At 60.7% G+C, this 17,384-nt stretch overlaps 2 protein-coding genes across 8 annotated transcripts in view; both read left to right on the forward strand.

Moving 5' to 3' along the window:
- Positions 1–12,880, forward strand: part of SPEG (striated muscle enriched protein kinase) — a 58,954-nt gene extending 46,074 nt beyond the window's left edge. For all 7 annotated transcript variants that reach the window (XM_066346388.1, XM_066346379.1, XM_066346382.1 and 4 more), the window contains 15 exons: positions 279–431; positions 600–642; positions 1,694–1,762; positions 2,033–4,019; positions 4,290–4,421; positions 7,130–7,246; positions 7,377–7,544; positions 7,670–7,792; positions 7,955–8,122; positions 8,253–8,847; positions 9,276–9,515; positions 9,599–9,822; positions 11,056–11,131; positions 11,357–11,506; positions 11,844–12,880. In XM_066346388.1, coding sequence (XP_066202485.1) covers positions 279–431; positions 600–642; positions 1,694–1,762; positions 2,033–4,019; positions 4,290–4,421; positions 7,130–7,246; positions 7,377–7,544; positions 7,670–7,792; positions 7,955–8,122; positions 8,253–8,847; positions 9,276–9,515; positions 9,599–9,822; positions 11,056–11,131; positions 11,357–11,506; positions 11,844–12,036 — 4,438 coding nt within the window. In that variant the 3' untranslated portion in view covers positions 12,037–12,880. The remainder of the gene's footprint in view (positions 1–278; positions 432–599; positions 643–1,693; positions 1,763–2,032; positions 4,020–4,289; positions 4,422–7,129; positions 7,247–7,376; positions 7,545–7,669; positions 7,793–7,954; positions 8,123–8,252; positions 8,848–9,275; positions 9,516–9,598; positions 9,823–11,055; positions 11,132–11,356; positions 11,507–11,843) is intronic.
- Positions 12,881–15,036: 2,156 nt separating this feature from the next.
- SPEGNB (SPEG neighbor) lies at positions 15,037–17,247 on the forward strand. Its single transcript, XM_066345648.1, has 5 exons — positions 15,037–15,169; positions 15,299–15,429; positions 15,754–16,061; positions 16,691–16,832; positions 17,022–17,247. The coding sequence occupies exons 2-5, from the start codon at positions 15,299–15,301 to the stop codon at positions 17,158–17,160; spliced, it is 720 nt and encodes a 239-aa protein (XP_066201745.1). The 5' UTR covers positions 15,037–15,169; the 3' UTR covers positions 17,161–17,247.
- Positions 17,248–17,384: the final 137 nt, after the last annotated feature.

Genomic DNA, 17,384 nt, shown 5'->3' on the forward strand with positions numbered 1-17,384 from the left:
TCAAGGACAGGTCACAGCTGGAGGAGGGATAGGATAGGTCCTCTAACGCATGGGCCTAGGTCTCAAAGCAGCACTGCCTCCCCACCCGTCGGGGGTGGGGTGGGAGCAGCGCCGACAAGAGTCCAAAAGACTCTGTCCGGGTTCCCCCTGCCTCTGTCTGACCCACAGCCTGGGGGCCGCCACCTGTTCCCAGCCGTGTGTCCTCGCTGGCCTCACGCCACCCCTTCCTGGGCCCCAGGGCCCTGCCCACTGCTCACCCAGCCCTCTCCACCCTGCAGCCTGACAGGAATCTCCCCATTTGTGGGGGAGAACGATCGGACGACGTTGATGAACATCCGGAACTACAACGTGGCCTTTGAGGAGAACACGTTCCTGAGCCTGAGCAGGGAGGCCCGGGGCTTCCTCATCAGAGTGCTGGTGCAGGACCGGCTGTGAGTACCAGGCCCCGAGGGGTGCTCCGCCTGCAGAGCCAGTCCCCTCGCGCCATGCCCTTCGACATCCGGTCCCTCCGGTCCTTAGAGGTCCCATTTCCCCAAACATTTATGAACTGACTGAGTTAATGAATGATGAATCCCCTCTTAATCCTCCTTCCTTTCCAGGAGGCCTACTGCAGAGGAGACCCGAGAGCATCCTTGGTTCAAGGTGAGTCTAGTTCTGCAAAGTCACGGTAGAAAAGGTGGAGGGAGAGGCAATGTTAACAGCTCTATTTATTATAGAGTACCTACTATGCGCAGTTGCCATGATAGGTGTTTTATATACTTACGACCTATCAGCCTCAAATATAGTAGCTCTGCAAAGGAATGTATAACTCCCATTTTGCTGGTAAGGAAACAGGCTCAAGTTGGGGTATCATGGATTCTAAGGCACAGGTCTGGACTTCCCCATCCCGGGTGTCCTCATCAGGGTTCTTCCTAGTTCTTGACACCAACCCCGGCCCTCCTCAGTCCTGTGTGCCCACCTCTGTCCTGCACTGGTCCCACACACTGTGCTTGGTGTGCGGGCCTGGTCTCTTGGGTTTTGAACTCTGTGTGGGCAGAGTTTTCATTCATCTTCAAGCCCCAGCACCACAGGGCACAGCTCCAAGTCGGCAGGGTGGGGTGGGGGGTGGCAAGGTTCAGCAAATGACCTAGAAGGAGCAACTGAGTAAGCCATCCACTGAGCATCGTACTGGGTCAGCTGAAGGCTGAGGTGCTTCCGGGGTCTGTCCTTGGAGAAGGAGCCTTGCCTCCCAGATCAGAAACAAGCTCCAAAGAGGAAAGCCTGCGTGGGTGGCCAAGGGAGGCATCTGTCTCGGTCCAGCTCCCCAAGGCTCCAGATATCGGGGGTGCCAGCCCCACATGGAAACGGGTGGCGAGCTGGGCAGCAGGGCCAAGGCCAGGGGCCGAAGCACAGGTCTCCCAGGGCAGCCAGTGCGCCAGGACAGGGCCTTAAGCCCTGGTGTAAGTTCTGAAGCACACCCCCCGCAGCCGCTGACTTTTGTCCTCCCCACTTAGGTTCAGGGAATTTGTCTACACGTGGGCACCTTGGCTTTGGAGGTGTGGTGACAGGTCCAAGGGGAAAGGGGCCTGCAGGAGGCTGAACTCAATGCTGCTTAGTTCCCTGTCCCCTCTTGTAGACTTTGTCTCTCCGTGCCAAACCTCGAGGGTCGAGGTGGACAGAGGACTTCCCTAAGTCCCTCTTCCCGGGTTTGCAGATGCAGGCGAAGGGCGCCGAGCTGAGCACGGACCACCTGAAGCTGTTCCTGTCCCGGCGCAGGTGGCAGGTGAGTTGAGCGGGCCCTGCTTCGGTGCCTCCACCTTCTTCTCATTCTGCAGCCTCCTCTTGCTCACCCTGCTTTTTTTCTCTCCTATCATGAGCCCACGCCTTCTGCTAATCTATCTTCACCTGCTTTTATTCCCTCAACGCCCAGCTTCCCTTCTGCCTCCTGACCCTCTATCTGCCGGAGAGCTTTTCCCCAGGGCAGAGACGGGCCTGAGTGGGTCAATCCAGCCCCAGGGGTCCCTCAGGTCTGACCCTAGCATTCTGTCTCTAGCGCTCCCAGATCAGCTACAAGTGCCACCTCGTGCTGCGCCCCATCCCAGAGCTGCTGCGGGCACCCCCGGAGCGGGTGTGGGTGGCCGTGCCCAGAAGACCACCCCCCAGTGGGGGACTCTCGTCCTCCTCTGACTCCGAAGAGGAGGAGCTGGAGGAGCTGCCCTCAGTGCCCCGGCCGCTGCAGCCCGAGTTCTCAGGCTCCCGGGTGTCCCTCACCGACATTCCTACCGAGGATGAGGCTCTAGGGACCCCAGAGGCTGGGGCTGCTACCCCCATGGAGTGGCAGGAGCAGGGAAGGGCCACCTCTCAGGACCAGGAGGCCCCCCGCCCTCAGGCCCTCCCCTCTCCAGGCCAGGAGTCCCCGGCTGGGCCCAGCCCCCGGCGGGGAGAGCTCCGCAGGGGCAGCTCGGCAGAGAGCGCCCTGCCCCGGGCCGGGCCGAGGGAGCCGGGCCGGGGCCTGCAGAAGGCAGCGTCTGTGGAGCTGCCCCAGCGCCGAAGCCCCAGCCCGGGCGCCACCCGCCTGACCCGGGGAGGCCTGGGCGAGGGCGAGTATGCCCAGAGGCTGCAGGCTCTGCGCCAGAGGCTGCTGCGGGGAGGCCCTGAGGATGGCAAGGTCAGCGGCCTCAGGGGTCCCCTGCTAGAGAGTCTAGGAGGCCGTGCCCGGGACCCCCGAATGGCACGGGCTGCCTCCAGCGAGGCAGCACCCCACCACCAACCCCCACCAGAGACTCGGGGACTGCAGAAGAGCAGTAGCTTCTCGCAGGGTGAGGCAGAGCCCCGCGGCCGCCACCGCCGTGCTGGGGCGCCCCTTGAGATCCCTGTGGCCCGGCTCGGGGCCCGCAGACTACAGGAGTCTCCCTCCTTGTCTGCTCTCAGCGAGACCCAGCAGCCCAGCCCCGCGCGTCCCAGTGCCCCCAAACCCAGTGCCCCTAAGCCCAGTGCCCCCAAGTCTCCCGAACCTCCTGCCGCCACGCCCAGCGATGCTTCCCAGCCCTTAGCGCCGCAGCCTGCGGGAGAGAAGGCCCCAGAGTTCAAGGCAGAGCCAGGCCCGGCTCCCAAGCCTACACAGCCCCCCGCGGCTCTGCAAACCCCGGCGCCCCCGCTCACACCCTATGCTCAGATCATGCAGTCCCTGCAGCTGGCAGGTCAGAAGCAAGGCCCTCCGCAGGGCGCTGCCACGCCTCCCACGGAGCCCAAGTCCCACCCTGCTGTGTTCGCCAGAGTGGCTTCCCCGCCTCTAGTAACCTCCAACAAGCGCGTGCCTTCCGCCGCGGCTCCCCCAGCGCCAGCCGAGAAGCCCCGGGTCCCCACGGTGCCCCGCAGGCCGGGCAGCAGTCTCAGCAGCAGCATTGAGAACCTGGAGTCTGAGGCCGTGTTCGAAGCCAAGTTCAAGCGCAGCCGTGAGTCGCCCCTGTCGCGGGGGCTGCGGATGCTGAGTCGCTCGCGGTCGGAGGAGCGCGGCCCGTTCCGCGGGGCGGAGGAGGACGGCATGTACCGGCCCAGCCCCGCGGGCACGCCCCTGGAGATGGTGCGGCGGCCCGAGCGCTCCCGCTCGGTGCAGGACCTCAGGACGGTCGGGGAGCCGGGCCTCGTCCGCCGCCTCTCGCTGTCGCTGTCCCAGCGGCTGAGGCGCACCCCGCCCGCGCAGCGCCACGCGGCCGGGGAGGCGCGCGGCGGGGACGGCGAGAGCTCGGAGGGCGGCAGCTCGGCGCGGGGCTCCCCGGTGGTCGCGGTGCGCAGGCGGCTGAGCTCCACGCTGGAGCGCCTGTCCAGTCGGCTGCAGCGCAGCGGCAGCAGCGAGGACTCGGGGGGCACGTCGGGCAGGAGCACGCCGCTGTTCGGACGGCTGCGCAGGGCCACGTCGGAGGGCGAGAGCCTGCGGCGCCTCGGCCTCCCGCACAACCAGCTGGCCGCGCAGGCTGGCGCCACCACGCCTTCCGCGGAGTCCCTGGGCTCGGAGGCCAGCGCCACCTCGGGTGGTTCAGGTGTGGAGGGTCGGGGCACAGTGGAGGGTGCGTGTGCGAACGAACGAGTGCGGGCCAGGGTGGCGTTCGCCCCAGAGAGGCTCTGGGAGGAAGGGAGGGCGGGGACACCTTCCAGAGAGAGGCTGAGGAGGCGCAGGAGGCCCTGAGGATGGGATTGGTGGGGCTGGGTGTTCTTGATTTCTCTGGGCGGAAGGCGGAAGGCGGCGGGGAGATGGGAACGCCCTGGATGTGGCTGGGCAGGTGCTCAGGTGGCCCCTGGGTGCTTTACAGCTTCTGGAGAGAGCCGGAGCCGGCTGCGCTGGGGCTTCTCCAGGCTGCGGAAGGACAAGGGGTCATCACAGCCAGACCTCTCGGCCAGCGTCCAGGAGGATCTGGGCCACCAGTACGTGCGCAGCGAATCAGGTGAGAGAGGCCTGCTGGGTGAGGAGGCTGTCCCGCTGCGGGGGATGGTCCTGGTTGGGTGGGACATGGACCACTATGAGGAGCCCGGGCAGCGATGGAGGGGACCTGGAATAGAGAAAACAACAATACCAGCCGCAGCTGCCATTCATTAGCAATGCCGCGTGTCCTGTTAAGCATTTTGCAAGGGCTGCCCCACTCAACCCTCCCCCACTGTGGAGGAACTAGTATTTGTATCGTGCCCCTGATTTACAGGCGAGGAAGTAGGCTCCGCCAAGCTAAGTAGCTTGTGGAAGGCACAGAGCTGGTAGTAAGTGCAGCAGCTAGAGAACTGGACTGCGTGACCCTGTGCAGCCAGGCCCCGGAAGCGGCTTCAGGACACGATTAGTGCAGTTCTCTGGCTAGCGTTGTACCTCGTGGGAGAGCCTGGAAAGGGCCCTGTAACTGCACTACACCTAGTTCTGAAGGAGGCCAGGGTAGGGCCCCTTTGCCCCCAAGGCCCCGGTGCAATGTGTGTATGTCTGAATGCACGCCAAGACCCTCTTTCCTCTCCCAGCCTAGAGGCTCGCAGTCTGGCCTTGCCCCCATTTCTGCACAGTCTGGAATACCCGACTGCAGGGGGGAGGGGAACATCGGATAGGCTAGGCCCTGGCCAGTTTCTCTGCCCACATGTCCTGGGCAGCAGGGAGGCAGGTCATGCCCACCTGGGGTCACCCCGTCCCTCACCTGAGAAGCGGGCATTACTCAAGGACTATACACGAAGGCTCAGGCTCGGGAGGCCGTTCCCCAGGACAGCATGCAGGAAGGGGCAGGCCCACGGAGCCAGGCTGTGTGCCGGGCCTTTAGCCCTCACCTGTTCTGTTCGCCCGGTTTCCTGATGAGACATCTCAGAACTGCTCCAGCTGTGCCTCAGCTGGGCTTGAGGTGATGAGTCTGGTCTTGGCCAGGGGAGCTGGGGCACCGGTCTCAACGGCAGTGGGCGGTGGGGGCTGTAGTGAGGGAAGAGAGGGGAGGGAGGCCAGCTGGTGGGGCCAGGGGTGGAGGAGAGGGAATCTCTCTCTCTCTCTCTCTCTCTCTCTCTCTCTCTCTCTCTCTCACACACACACACACACACACACACACACACACAGCAGCAGGGAGGCCTGGGGACAGCTGATCCCCTCCCACCGGGGCCTCCCTCCCAGGTCCGTTTTGCTTGTGCAGCTGGTTTCCTGCTGAGGCAGTGTCCCCTTACCTCATCCTCTCCCCCCGCCCTGCAGGAGAAGGCTGCCCCACGTCCACTGACCAATCAGGGCTAGGCCCTGGGGGGATGGAGGTAGAACTGGCAGAGCTAGGCCAGGGTCACCTTTCACCTCTCCTCCTGGCCTTCCTCTCCCTGCCCCCTACCCAGCACCCCCACTTGGTCTGGAGGCAGCCACTGATTCAACTATGTTCACTTTATGCTATTGGGGCTTCAGCGTGGGACCCCCTCCTTGGGGAACATGGGCACAGTGGGAAGGGCGGGCACGGGCACACCACCATCCTGACCCTCCACTCCTGCTGAGCGTTCCTCTCCTGCCCAGCTCACCACCCCACCCCCATGCCCTCCTGGTCCTTTAGACAAGCAGCAGCTGGGGCTCCCAGGGGCATCTATCCCTCGGCTTTCTCTGCCCACGTGAAAAAAATCCACCACTACCACCACCACCCCACCACCCCCGGTGGCCAGGACCAGATTGGGATATTTCTAAAGACACATGCCAAGGAGCAGGAATGCAAGTCCTCATGGCCCTGAGGAGCCACAGGCCAGCGCACTGGAGTGGAACCCTTGGCCCATCTGCATCCTGGCCGTGGCCCATTCACCGGTCACCTAGGAAGCCAACTTTCCCTAAACAGCCTTTTTTGCTGGAGGTCTGTGCCTGGCTCTCTACTGGGCTATTCATGAGCTAATAGTAAGAGCCAACATTTATGAGCACTTTATTTTAGCTGAGACACATGCTAAGTACTTTATATGCTCCTTGTAATTCTCGCAACAAGCTGGTGATCTCAGTGTTATTTCTTTTCCTCAGTTTAGACAGGACGTGGTCCGAGGTCATGCAGGTACTGTGTGTTGCCCCTTCAGAAGCTCTCAGCGCTCGGCTGGCCTGAAGGAGTATTAGAAGGTCTAGGACTGTAGCCCCGGCCCCTAGGGAGGAAGCTGGCACGGTCTCCGGCTCTGCGCACAGTTTGCACTGCCTGCAGATCCTTTTGAGACTGCATATTTTGATTGCACATTGCATTCAACCCCAGGATTCTCAGCTCAGGTCAGCTTCTCTCACTTGCCCTGTGGTGCCCCAGTGGGAGTGAGTATTACCAGTTCTTAACCAGTACAGTGTTTCAATATTTACTTGATGTTATTTTATTTAACAAATGCCTATAGAGCACTCAAACCTAGTGCCAGACCCACTCTGTGCGATTTGCAAACATATGAGGTCCCTGCCATGCATCTTCAGTAGTCAGTGAAAGGAAAAGATGATTCTACACACAGCGAGGGCCTGGGGAGAGGGAAGCTCGCTGCAAAGGAAATTCTCAGAGGTGTGGCGCAGGGCTCTACTCTTCCCATCTGACTGGGAGGAGGCCAGCTTCCACTCCGGTGTGGCGCAGGGCTTCCACTCCGCTCCGCACCTGTCACACGCGTCCTGCCCTCCCTTAGCAGTAAGTAAGCCATGGCTCTCTGCTGTCTGCTCTCGCTCCAGACTTCCCCCCAGTCTTCCATATCAAACTCAAGGACCAGGTGCTGCTGGAGGGAGAGGCCGCCACTCTGCTCTGCCTGCCGGCAGCCTGCCCTGCACCCCGCATCTCCTGGGTAAAAGGTAAGGCCACTCCTCTGCAAGTGGCCCCAAGGTTTGGCGGTGTTTGGGGGGGTGGTGGCAACCAAGGAGTCCTGGAGGATCACATGTGCCGCCCCACTCAGCGGCCCCTCCTGCTCCTCTCTGTCCCCAGACAAGCAGTCCCTGCGCTCCGAGTCCTCAGTGACCATCGTGTCCTGCAAAGATGGGCGGCAGCTGCTGAGCATCCCTCGTGTGGGCAAGCGGCACGCTGGGCTCTACGAGTGCTCAGCTTCTAATGTCCTCGGCAGCGTCACCAGTTCCTGTACCGTGGCTGTGGCCCGTGAGCCTGGGGCGGGACCAGGGAGGCCGTTGATGGGGAGATGTTGATGGGGAGATGTTGTGGCAGGGCTAGATGGGCTCTAAGCTGGAACCGAGAGGCTCACTGGGCTCCTCTCCTCTTGCCAGGCGTCCCAGGGAAGCTAGCTCCTCCCGAGGTACCGCAGACATACCGGGACACGGCGCTGGTTCTGTGGAAGCCAGGAGACAGCCGGGCACCCTGCACGTACACGCTGGAGCGGCGAGTGGATGGTGAGGGACCGCACGGGCTCGTCTCACGGCGGGAAGGGGTGGCAGGTGGAAGGCGGAGAAGCCGGGGAGACAGATGCCTCCCAGGCACAGTTCCCCTCCCTAGCACTGGGAGTTTGGGCCACCACTTCTGTGGCCTCAGCCCCGCCCCCGTGGTGCCCGCAGGGGAGTCTTCCTGGCACCCGGTGAGCTCAGGCATCCCCGACTGTTACTACAATGTGACCCACCTACCGACTGGCGTGAGCGTGAGGTTCCGTGTGGCCTGTGCCAACCGTGCTGGACAGGGGCCTTTCAGTAGCCCTTCTGAGAGAGTCTTCGTCAGGGGCGTGCAAGGTCAGTGCGACGGGGTGGGGGAGGCAGAGAAGGACGAGGACCCTAAGCCCGGGACCCACCCCCTTCTTAGAGCGCCGTGGTTTTGCTGCCAGGGGCCCGACAGTGATGATTTTCCTTGTTTCCTCTTAAGAGCCCTCAGCTGTGCTACCTGCTGCTCACCAAGATGCCCCTGTTACCTCAGGGCCAGCCAGGGCCCCGCCTCCGGACTCTCCTACCTCACTCGCCCCATCCCCGCCGCCCCTGGCAGCTCCTGGGCCCCCCAGCCCCTCGTCTCCCCCGACACTCCCCAGCCAGGCCTTGTCCTCACTCAAGGCTGTGGGTCCACCTCCCCAAACCCCCCCGCGAAAGCACAGAGGCCTGCAGGTTGCCCGGCAAGCAGTGCCCGCCCCGTCCAGTGTCCAGGTCACCTCAAGTGAGCCCAAGTCTTCCGTCCCTGACACTGGGACCTCAACCCCCACCTCCACTCCACAAGAGGTTAAACCAGCGTCTTCCTCTACTCCCTTGTATATGGTGACCTCCTTTGTGTCTGCACCACCAGCCCCTGAGCCCCCAGCCCCTGAGCCCCCTCCTCAGTCCACTAAGGTACCTGTTCGGACCCTCAGTCCAGCCAAGGAGACGGTCAGCTCCCCTGTGGGTGGTCGCTCCAGCTCTCCGGGGCTGGAGGACACGGCTCTTCGACAGGGCCCCCCTCAGAAACCCTACACCTTCCTGGAGGAGAAGGCCAGGCAAGCGGGGCCGGGGAAGGGGCGGAAGACAGAGCGCGGGCGTGGGGGTGGGGTGGGGTGTAGGGCTACGGGGTTCAGAGAAAAGACCAAACTGCCCATCCCGAGTGGGGAGGGTGCTGAGAGCCGGGTCCTCAGCACTACTGAGTCCACATCTTCTCTGGGCTAAGCTCTGTGTCCGTAGGATCTCATTTAACCTTCATAACTTGGAGAGGGAGCCGGTACAGTATTATCAAAACCCATTGCACAGATGGGAAAACTGAAGTACAGAGCCACTCAGGCGCAGAGCTGGGACTCGAACCCAGATTTCTAGGATTAAACTCCAGAGCCCACACTTGGGTCTCTGTTCCCCCCACCTCAGCCCCTTGGCCTTCACAGTGGTGATGTCTTCCTCTCGCCTCTGAGCCTGTGGTGTCCCCTCAACACAACAGGGGCCGCTTTGGTGTAGTGCGTGCCTGCCGGGAGAATGCCACCGGGCGAACGTTTGTGGCCAAGATCGTGCCCTACGCAGCCGAGGGCAAGCAGCGAGTCCTGCAGGAGTACGAAGTGCTGCGGACGCTGCACCACGAGCGGCTCATGTCCCTGCACGAAGCCTACATCACCCCACGTTACCTCGTGCTCATCGCCGAGAGCTGCGGCAACCGGGAGCTCCTCTGTGGGCTCAGCGACAGGTGGGTGGGCGTTCCGAGGGGGCAGGAACCAGCCGTGGAGAGGGTAGGGCTGGGACCTCACCTGCCTCCCTCGGGCCCTCTAGGTTCCGATATTCAGAGGATGATGTGGCCACCTATGTGGTACAGCTGCTCCAAGGCCTGGACTACCTCCACGGCTGCCACGTGCTGCACCTGGACATCAAGCCGGACAACCTGCTGCTGGCCCCCGACAACGCCCTCAAGATCGTGGACTTCGGCAGTGCCCAGCCCTACAACCCCCAGGCCCTGCGGCCCCTTGGCCACCGCACAGGCACACTGGAGTTCATGGGTGAGTCGCCATGGCAACCAAGGTTGGGGGTTGGGGTACTGCCCAAGGGGCAGCAGCCAGCGCTCCCCCCACGTCACCCATATACAGGCCGTTTATCAGTGCTTACTCTATGCAAGCAATAAACAGAGACCTTTCCATGTTTTCTTTTTCCAGTTTATCTTCACAATAGCCTTAGAGATGGGCATAACATTGCCCCCGTTTTTCGGATAGGAAACAGGCATAGTGAGGTTATTTGTCCCATATAAGGAAGTTTTAAATGGTCAAGCCAGGGTTTGATAAAGCTGGAAAGATTGGAGAATCAATTATTTACTTATGTAAATAAGGAAAATCAGCTATTTAGCTATCTGCTAAAGACTTTATGTTCATTATCTCTGTTCCTTAGAGTTGTTCTGAAAGCCACTCTTTTTTTTTTTTTTTTTTGCATTTTTTCAAAGCTGGAAACGGGGAGGCAGTCAGACAGACTCCCGCATGCACCCGACCGGGATCCACCCGGCATGCCCACCAGGGAGCGATGCTCTGCCCATCTGGGGTGTTGCTCCGCTGCATCCAGAGCCATTCTAGCACCTGAGGCACAGGCCACAGAGCCATCCTCAGCGCCCAGGCCATCTTTGCTCCAATGGAGCCTTGGCTGCGGGAGGGGAAGAGAGAGACAGAGAGGAAGGAGAAGGGGAGGGGTGGAGAAGCAGATGGGTGCTTCTCCTGTGTGCCCCGGCCAGGAATCGAACCCGGGACTTCTGCACACCAGGCCGATGCTCCACCACTGAGCCAACCGGCCAGGGCCCTGAAAGCCACTCTTTACAGATGAGGAAATGGAGAGCCAGACAGGCTTAGCACATTGCTCAGGATCCTATAGCTAGAAGGGGCAGGCCTGGGCTTGGAGTCAGCCAGGCCGATTTCAGAGGTTCATAATCCTTGTGCTGGCCACATTCGCTGTGAACGGGCACCCTGCCTCGCAGCTGATCTGAGGGAGCTGGCGACCCTCAGCTCGCAGTTCAGGTGATCCCCACCATTCAGTGCCTGGGTGGATTCCTCAGGTGTCCCACAAGGCCCCCAGAGCCCATCCACCCCCACTCCCATCCTGCCTCCTGTCATCAGGGCCCGCTGCTCTGGTCAGACCCATGGTCTGGTGACCTGGACGTTGTCCTGCTCTGAAGCTCCCAGGAGCCTCCCCAGCCTTTTCCTGATTCCTTGCTGCCAGGAAACTGGTCCAACTTGACCTCTGTCTCCTGTCAGCTCCTGAGATGGTGAAGGGAGACCCCATCGGCGCTGCCACTGACATCTGGGGAATGGGTGTGCTCACTTACATCATGTGAGTGCCCCAAGACCCACCCTCTGCTTACACCCTCTCCCCCTTCTCCACCTCCCCAGCGCACATGAATGTGCACACATGCATGCACACACCCACGCGTGTCAGCCCAGGTGCCGGTAGCCCTGTCCCTGAGTGCTGTGCCTTTTAGAACCCCCACTCCAATGTCTGCCAGGACCTGTGAGTTAACCCTCTGTTCACGTGACAACTGAACTGTCTCTACCACAGGCTCAGTGGACGTTCCCCATTTTATGAGCCAGACCCCCAGGAAACCGAGGCTCGTATTGTGGGGGGCCGCTTTGATGCCTTCCAGTTGTACCCCAACACCTCCCAAAGCGCCACCCTCTTCTTGAGAAAGGTCCTCTCAGTACATCCCTGGTAAGTAGACCCCACACCTGCCAGCCACCCAGCATGACCTGTCCCTGGCCTTGGGCTGCCCTGGCCCCGCCCATGCCTACGATTTCCCAACTCCTCCCCTGCCCCCCACAATACATTGTTGTTACTACTTCTACTACATGGTTGTACTACTCACCATTTTAAATCTATAACCGCCCTGTGACATAAGCAGAATCACTGTCCCTGTTCCAGAGATTGGGAAACTGAGCCCCAGAGTCGCCCAGAGCACTCACTAGGAGTGCATCCTGGGTTGGGACTCAGATCCTAGGGGAGGACTGAGCCTCCCTCCAGGCTCACTGTCCCCGGCCGGGCCCGGCAGGAGCCGGCCCTCCCTGCAGGACTGCCTGGCCCACCCGTGGCTGCAGGACGCCTATCTGATGAAGCTGCGGCGCCAGACGCTCACCTTCACCACCAACCGGCTCAAGGAGTTCCTCAGTGAGCAGCGGCGTCGCAGGGCCGAAGCTGCCACCCGTCACAAGGTGCTGCTCCGCTCCTATCCCGGCAGCCTCTAGCGGCTCGGACCACAGCCTGGCTCCGGGCTTCCACTCGGGGCTCCCACTGATGCCGCGGGACATTCCAGGGCCCACGCTGAGCCGGGTGAGCTCAGGGCTTCGGACACCACCACCACCAGCAGCAACATCCAGCCGGGCTATTACCTCATGGACCTGCGGGGACAGAGGCCCTGGGCTTTGGCCAATGCCACCGGGCCAGAGCCAGAGCTGGAGACTTATTGGCCGGGCTGGGTGGAGTTGGGAGCAGGAAGAGAGGCAAGAATAGAATAGGGAAGTGAGAGAAAGGGATGGGAGACTCTAAGAAGGTTCTGGAAGTGGGGGACAGTGCATCTGAGGGAGAACCAACCAAGGGGTGTGAGAGGCTAGAGAGGTGGGAAAGGGAGGAGCCCAGAGTGTCAAGGCTGTGGGCTGAGAGTGAACGTCAGCAAAGTAGGGACAGGACGTGGAGACGGTGTCAGGGTGCCAGAGGCAGCGTGCGAGAGGGCAGCGAGGCTGGGGAGGAGACAGGACTCAGGTAGGGGTGGGGGGGGCCAGCTGCCGGCATCCTGGAGGGAGTGTGGACGGCTAGAGGCAGAAGGCAGTAGGCAGTGGTCACTCAAGCCGGTGCTCTCCTGTTGCCCCAGTGGATGCAGCTCTGGGCTCTGCTGACCCAAGGATGTCCCCACTGTCCCTCCATGGCCTTCACCCTTCCTCCCATTCATATTTATTTATTTATTGACTTTTGTGCAGTTTCCTTTCCATCCAATCCTTATTGCTCATGTTGTCCTGACCATCTCCCCACCCCCAGCCATCTAGCTGTCTGTGCAGCTGTCTGTCTGTCACAAGGGAAATAAAAACAGCAAGCAGCAGGACCTACGTGCGATCTATGGGGAGAGATGGCTGGGCATGCATGATGTTGGGATGGGAGTATTCCAGCCTTCTCTGGGCCAGTGAGAGCCCAGATACACCAGCTAAGCCCTTCGGACCTTCCTCCTCCCTCCCTGACCCCCCAGGCCCTTTACCTCTCCCTTACTCCTGGAGGAGAGACTTCAGTCTGTTTCTTCCTCTGAAGTTTCTGGAATCCTGGCAGGACCACTGAACCCTTCCCCCTAACCAGACTCTCATGGCCCCACCTTTCCTCACGTGTTCCAGCATCATGCCTTGGAGGGTGCTAGGTTCTGAAATGGGCCAGCCCACACCTCAGTCCTGGCTCAACCTCCTTTCCCTAATCCTTCCCAGCTCTGGTCATTACCAATGACGCTGTTGGTTATCTCATGACGACTCCGTGAGAGCAGGTGGTATGAAGAGCTGCAGAGAGGACCCAGACGGGCCCAGGCCCCATGCTCTCAGTGTTTAGAGCACAGTCAGGGCACCAGCTGCACAAAGCAGCTGCAAGTTCTCCGGTTAGGGTGTCTGCTGTGATGATGCCACAGAGGAGCCTTTTCCTAGGCCCCAGGGACACCCAGCCTGGACCTTCTGATCCCCATGGCAAGCTAGGGGGTGTGGTGCATGTGAAGGCACCTTGACTAGCTGCAGTGCCAGAGTGGCCACTGGGTTCTAGAATTGAACTGCCTTGCCCTGAGGTGGGGAAAGGGGGGAGCTGGTTCTCCTCAGCTACAAAGGGACTGTTGTCCTTTCTCCCTTACCCCCTGAAAACTCTGTTCTTGACAAAGTGACAAGAATAAAGCCTCCACCATGAGCAGAGAGCTGGTGCTGCTGCGTTGCTGATCGAGGTCGAGGGCCTCTTGACTGGAGCCCAAACAGTGCTCTGCTCAGGCCAGCCTACCCAGCTTCTCCGGTTTCTCAGGACCTTAGGGAAGAGGCACTACCTACCATCATAAAATAATAGGGTGTTAGAGCAGCTGGAAGGGACCAGAGGGATGCCTTGCTCACCTGTCATTTTAGTGATGAAGATATACAGTTTGCCTGTGAGAATCTGTAATCCCCTGCTCACAAGTGTTTTCATATAAAACTGAGGTGCCTGAACTCATATCTTGATAAATGGTAAAATTCCTCTCCTGTTCCCATTCTGATCTTGAGCTTTCTTACCATCTCCATTGGAAATGGCATGTGAACTACTTATTCCAAACCCAGAGGAGCAAAGGTAATTTATGACAGCAGAGCTGTGTCAAAATTACTCTCATCAAAAGGGGATAGATCTCCATACCTGTGTGGGCAGTTACAGTGAATGGAAGCAATGGTCTACCTGGCCTGGACAGACGACTCCAGGCCTGCCATAGAGTAGCTAACCTAACCCCTTTATCCCCGATGGCTGATGCCCCTATACATCAGCTTTGCCCCCAACGGACTTGGACCAACCTAAAGTTGCTGAGTCAGTATTAATGCCTATCTCTAGGGACAATGCAGCCCATCGGGACCCAACTATGTCACACGCAGGAGAGACATAGGGGAGATAGGGGTGCTATCCCCAAAGGGATGCTGTTCTCAAAAATCTTGATGGTCCTCTCTAGGTTTACCGCCAGGGGGCACAGTGTGGAAACGACAGCCGTAGACTCTGGGCGGGGCTGTAAGGCGCTTCCGGATTGGTCCTGACAGCCACGTGGCCCTCTTATAATTGGCTGGATGGATAGTTGAGAGTCCGCCGCTACTCGGTCTTCATTCAGGGACACCCCCAGCCCCAAACACTCGCACCCCTTAACTTATGGTGTCCCAGGAAGGTCCCATTGTGCAGAGACTGACCTGAGTGTCAAGTTGTCCCGGCAGAGAGCTGACTCTCCGGTCCACTTGGGGCCTCGTCTGGTCCTCGCGGGTGTGGGATCGACAGCCCCTGCCTTGGGGAGGAGACCGGGCCACGTCCAGCGGCCCAGCTGTCCAGGCGCTGACGCGCGGTGCACCCCAGAGCCGCTCGAGTTTCCCCCCCAGCCCCACCCTGGGCCTGTCGCAGCGGCTGAGCCAGCATCCCAGGCATCCTCGGGCTAAATAAGGAGCCTTCTTGGGTCAGGGGGCGGGGGCTGGGGTCCCGGGGGGCTTGGGGCAACCACGCCAAACAAGGCAAGGAGGGGAACGATGTATAAAACCGGGGCCCAGGGCTGAGCACCTGCCCGTGCTCCTGCGGTACCATCCGGAGGGGTTCTGTCCGCCTGCTGCCCCGCTAATCGGCTCGAGTCCCAAGTTGACGCCCCCCACCCACACGGTGAGTTCCGACCCTCAGCCCAGTCGGACACACTCCTGTCCCGGGGATACTCTGAATCCGAAGGGCAGGGATGGAAGGTCGCAGTCTCTGTGTCAGCTTCGACCCCTCTGTCTGTTTTCCACTCCCCAGATGTCCAAGGCAGCTCCCGCCAAAAAACCGGCGGCTGCGGCCCCTCCTCCTCCGGGATGTACCCTGGATATCAATGACCCCCAGGTCCAGAAAGCGGCCATTCGCATCCAGGCCTCTTACCGGGGTCACAGGTGAGGGCGAGCCCTGGAGCCCTCCTCATGGAAGGGAACCGGAGCTGCAGAAATCCCCCCGCCTAGGGGGAAGGGCGGGACTCGAGCACAGTGCTCGGGACCGCTAGGGTTACCGGACTCAGGGGAGAGCAGTTCCTGAGATGTGGAAGAGGGGCCAACCAGAGTAGATCACTTTATTAGGGTAACGATTCAGGAGCGCCCCATCCCACCCCAAGCCCCTGTGTTTAAGGGTTTAGTGGGGCCGCACGGTTTGCTGGCGGACAGGACTGCGGGCGGTGGGAACAGTGTCCTGGAGCTCTGGACCCTGCCCTTGCCCGCGGGTAGGTCCCGGAAGGAGCTGCGGGAGAACGGGCCGCCGCGGGTGCTGGAGCCGCTGAAGGACGTGGTGCTGATCGAGGGCAGCGCGGCCAAGCTGACCTGCCGCATCTCGGCTTTCCCGGACCCGTTCATCCGCTGGAGCAAGGACGGCAAGGAGCTGCGCGACGGGCCCAAGTACCGCTACATCTTCGAGGACCCCGACGTGGTCGCGTTAGTGGTGCGCGACGGCGAACTGGCGGACTTGGGACAGTACAGCATCAACGTGACCAACCCCTTCGGCCAGTGCTCCGACTCGGCGCGCATCTTCGTGGAAGGTACCAGCGCCCCGGGTGCAATGCCACTGCTCAGACAGAGCAGCGCCACCCCGCGGGCGTCCGCAGCCGGGCTCAGCAGCGCGTTTTATCGCTGGGCCTAGCTGAGTCCGGACGGGGATGTGACCAGCCTAGCCCCCCATCACAGCCTGAGGCACAGAGCAGGGCGCCGGGCGGACTGACGACTCCTTGCCTACCCCGGGATCCCGTCCCTTCCACACTAAGAAGCCCACTAGGGGTTTCAGTCACTCGACTTCAGGGCCCCAAGGTCACAGCGATCCAGAGGCAGAGTCGGGGTTAAGAGAGAGAGCCCTGGACTTCTGGCTCCCAACCCGGGGCAATTTCCGTTACCCAGAGCTGTCTCCAAGGTACCCCGAGATGAGTGAACATTCCTGGGCGTTCACCCATACTATCTTTTCTACTTCTTCATTCAACCCTAAAAATAGGAACGGCAGGGATTAGTCTTGTTTAACAGCTGAGTTGCTGAAGCCCCAGAGAGGCTCAAGACTTGCCCAAGGTCACATGGAGAGTTTGAGTCTATCTCGTAATTACGGCCGGGTATTAGCTGGGAAGGTGATGTTCCCCTTCACCTTTAGGCCTCTCACTGTGTCGCGTTCCCTTCCTCCCTCTAGTCCCTGCGAAAATTCAAAAGGGACCGGATAACACTAAAGCTCGCAAAGGCGCCACGGTGACGCTGACTGCGGAGATCATGGGCGAGCCTGCTCCCGATGTGGGCTGGACCAAGGACGGGAAGGACATCGAGGAGGATGACAGGCGAGGGCGGGGACCTGCTGCAAGGGCAGGGCCTGGCGCTGAAGCCTGGGCCGGATGGGGCCCAGAAAGCCCGCGGGAGTGGGACAAGGGCGGGGAACTAGGAGGTGTGGAACTGAGCTGGCCGTGTAGCCCGGCCCCGGGAGCGCATAAAATGACCTGCGGCCCCGCCCTCTCCCCCTTCCCCTGCAGGGTGTACTTCGAGATAGGCAGCACCACCACAACGCTGACCATCCGCAGGGCTGCGCCCGGGGACAGTGGCAAATACGAGGTGTATGTGGAGAACAGCCTGGGCATGGACCAGAGCTTCGCTCGCGTGGACGTGGCCTGAAAGGGACCCCCGAACCTTTCGCTCTGTTCACAAGCCCGGGGTTAGGTGGCACCAACTAGCCCCCTCCATCTTGCTTAATAAAACTGCTTTCTCTTGACCTCTCCGCGCCTATTCTCTTCTTTTGAGTCGCCATTTCCGCTCCCCGGCACCCGCACGCACATTTATTCCGGGCCCGCACACCTAAGTAATAGAATGTTGAGGTTAGCGGGAAGACTGGAGAATGC

This window comes from Saccopteryx leptura, chromosome 7 (genome assembly GCF_036850995.1).
Source record: "Saccopteryx leptura isolate mSacLep1 chromosome 7, mSacLep1_pri_phased_curated, whole genome shotgun sequence".
Classification (NCBI taxonomy): domain Eukaryota; kingdom Metazoa; phylum Chordata; class Mammalia; order Chiroptera; family Emballonuridae; genus Saccopteryx; species Saccopteryx leptura.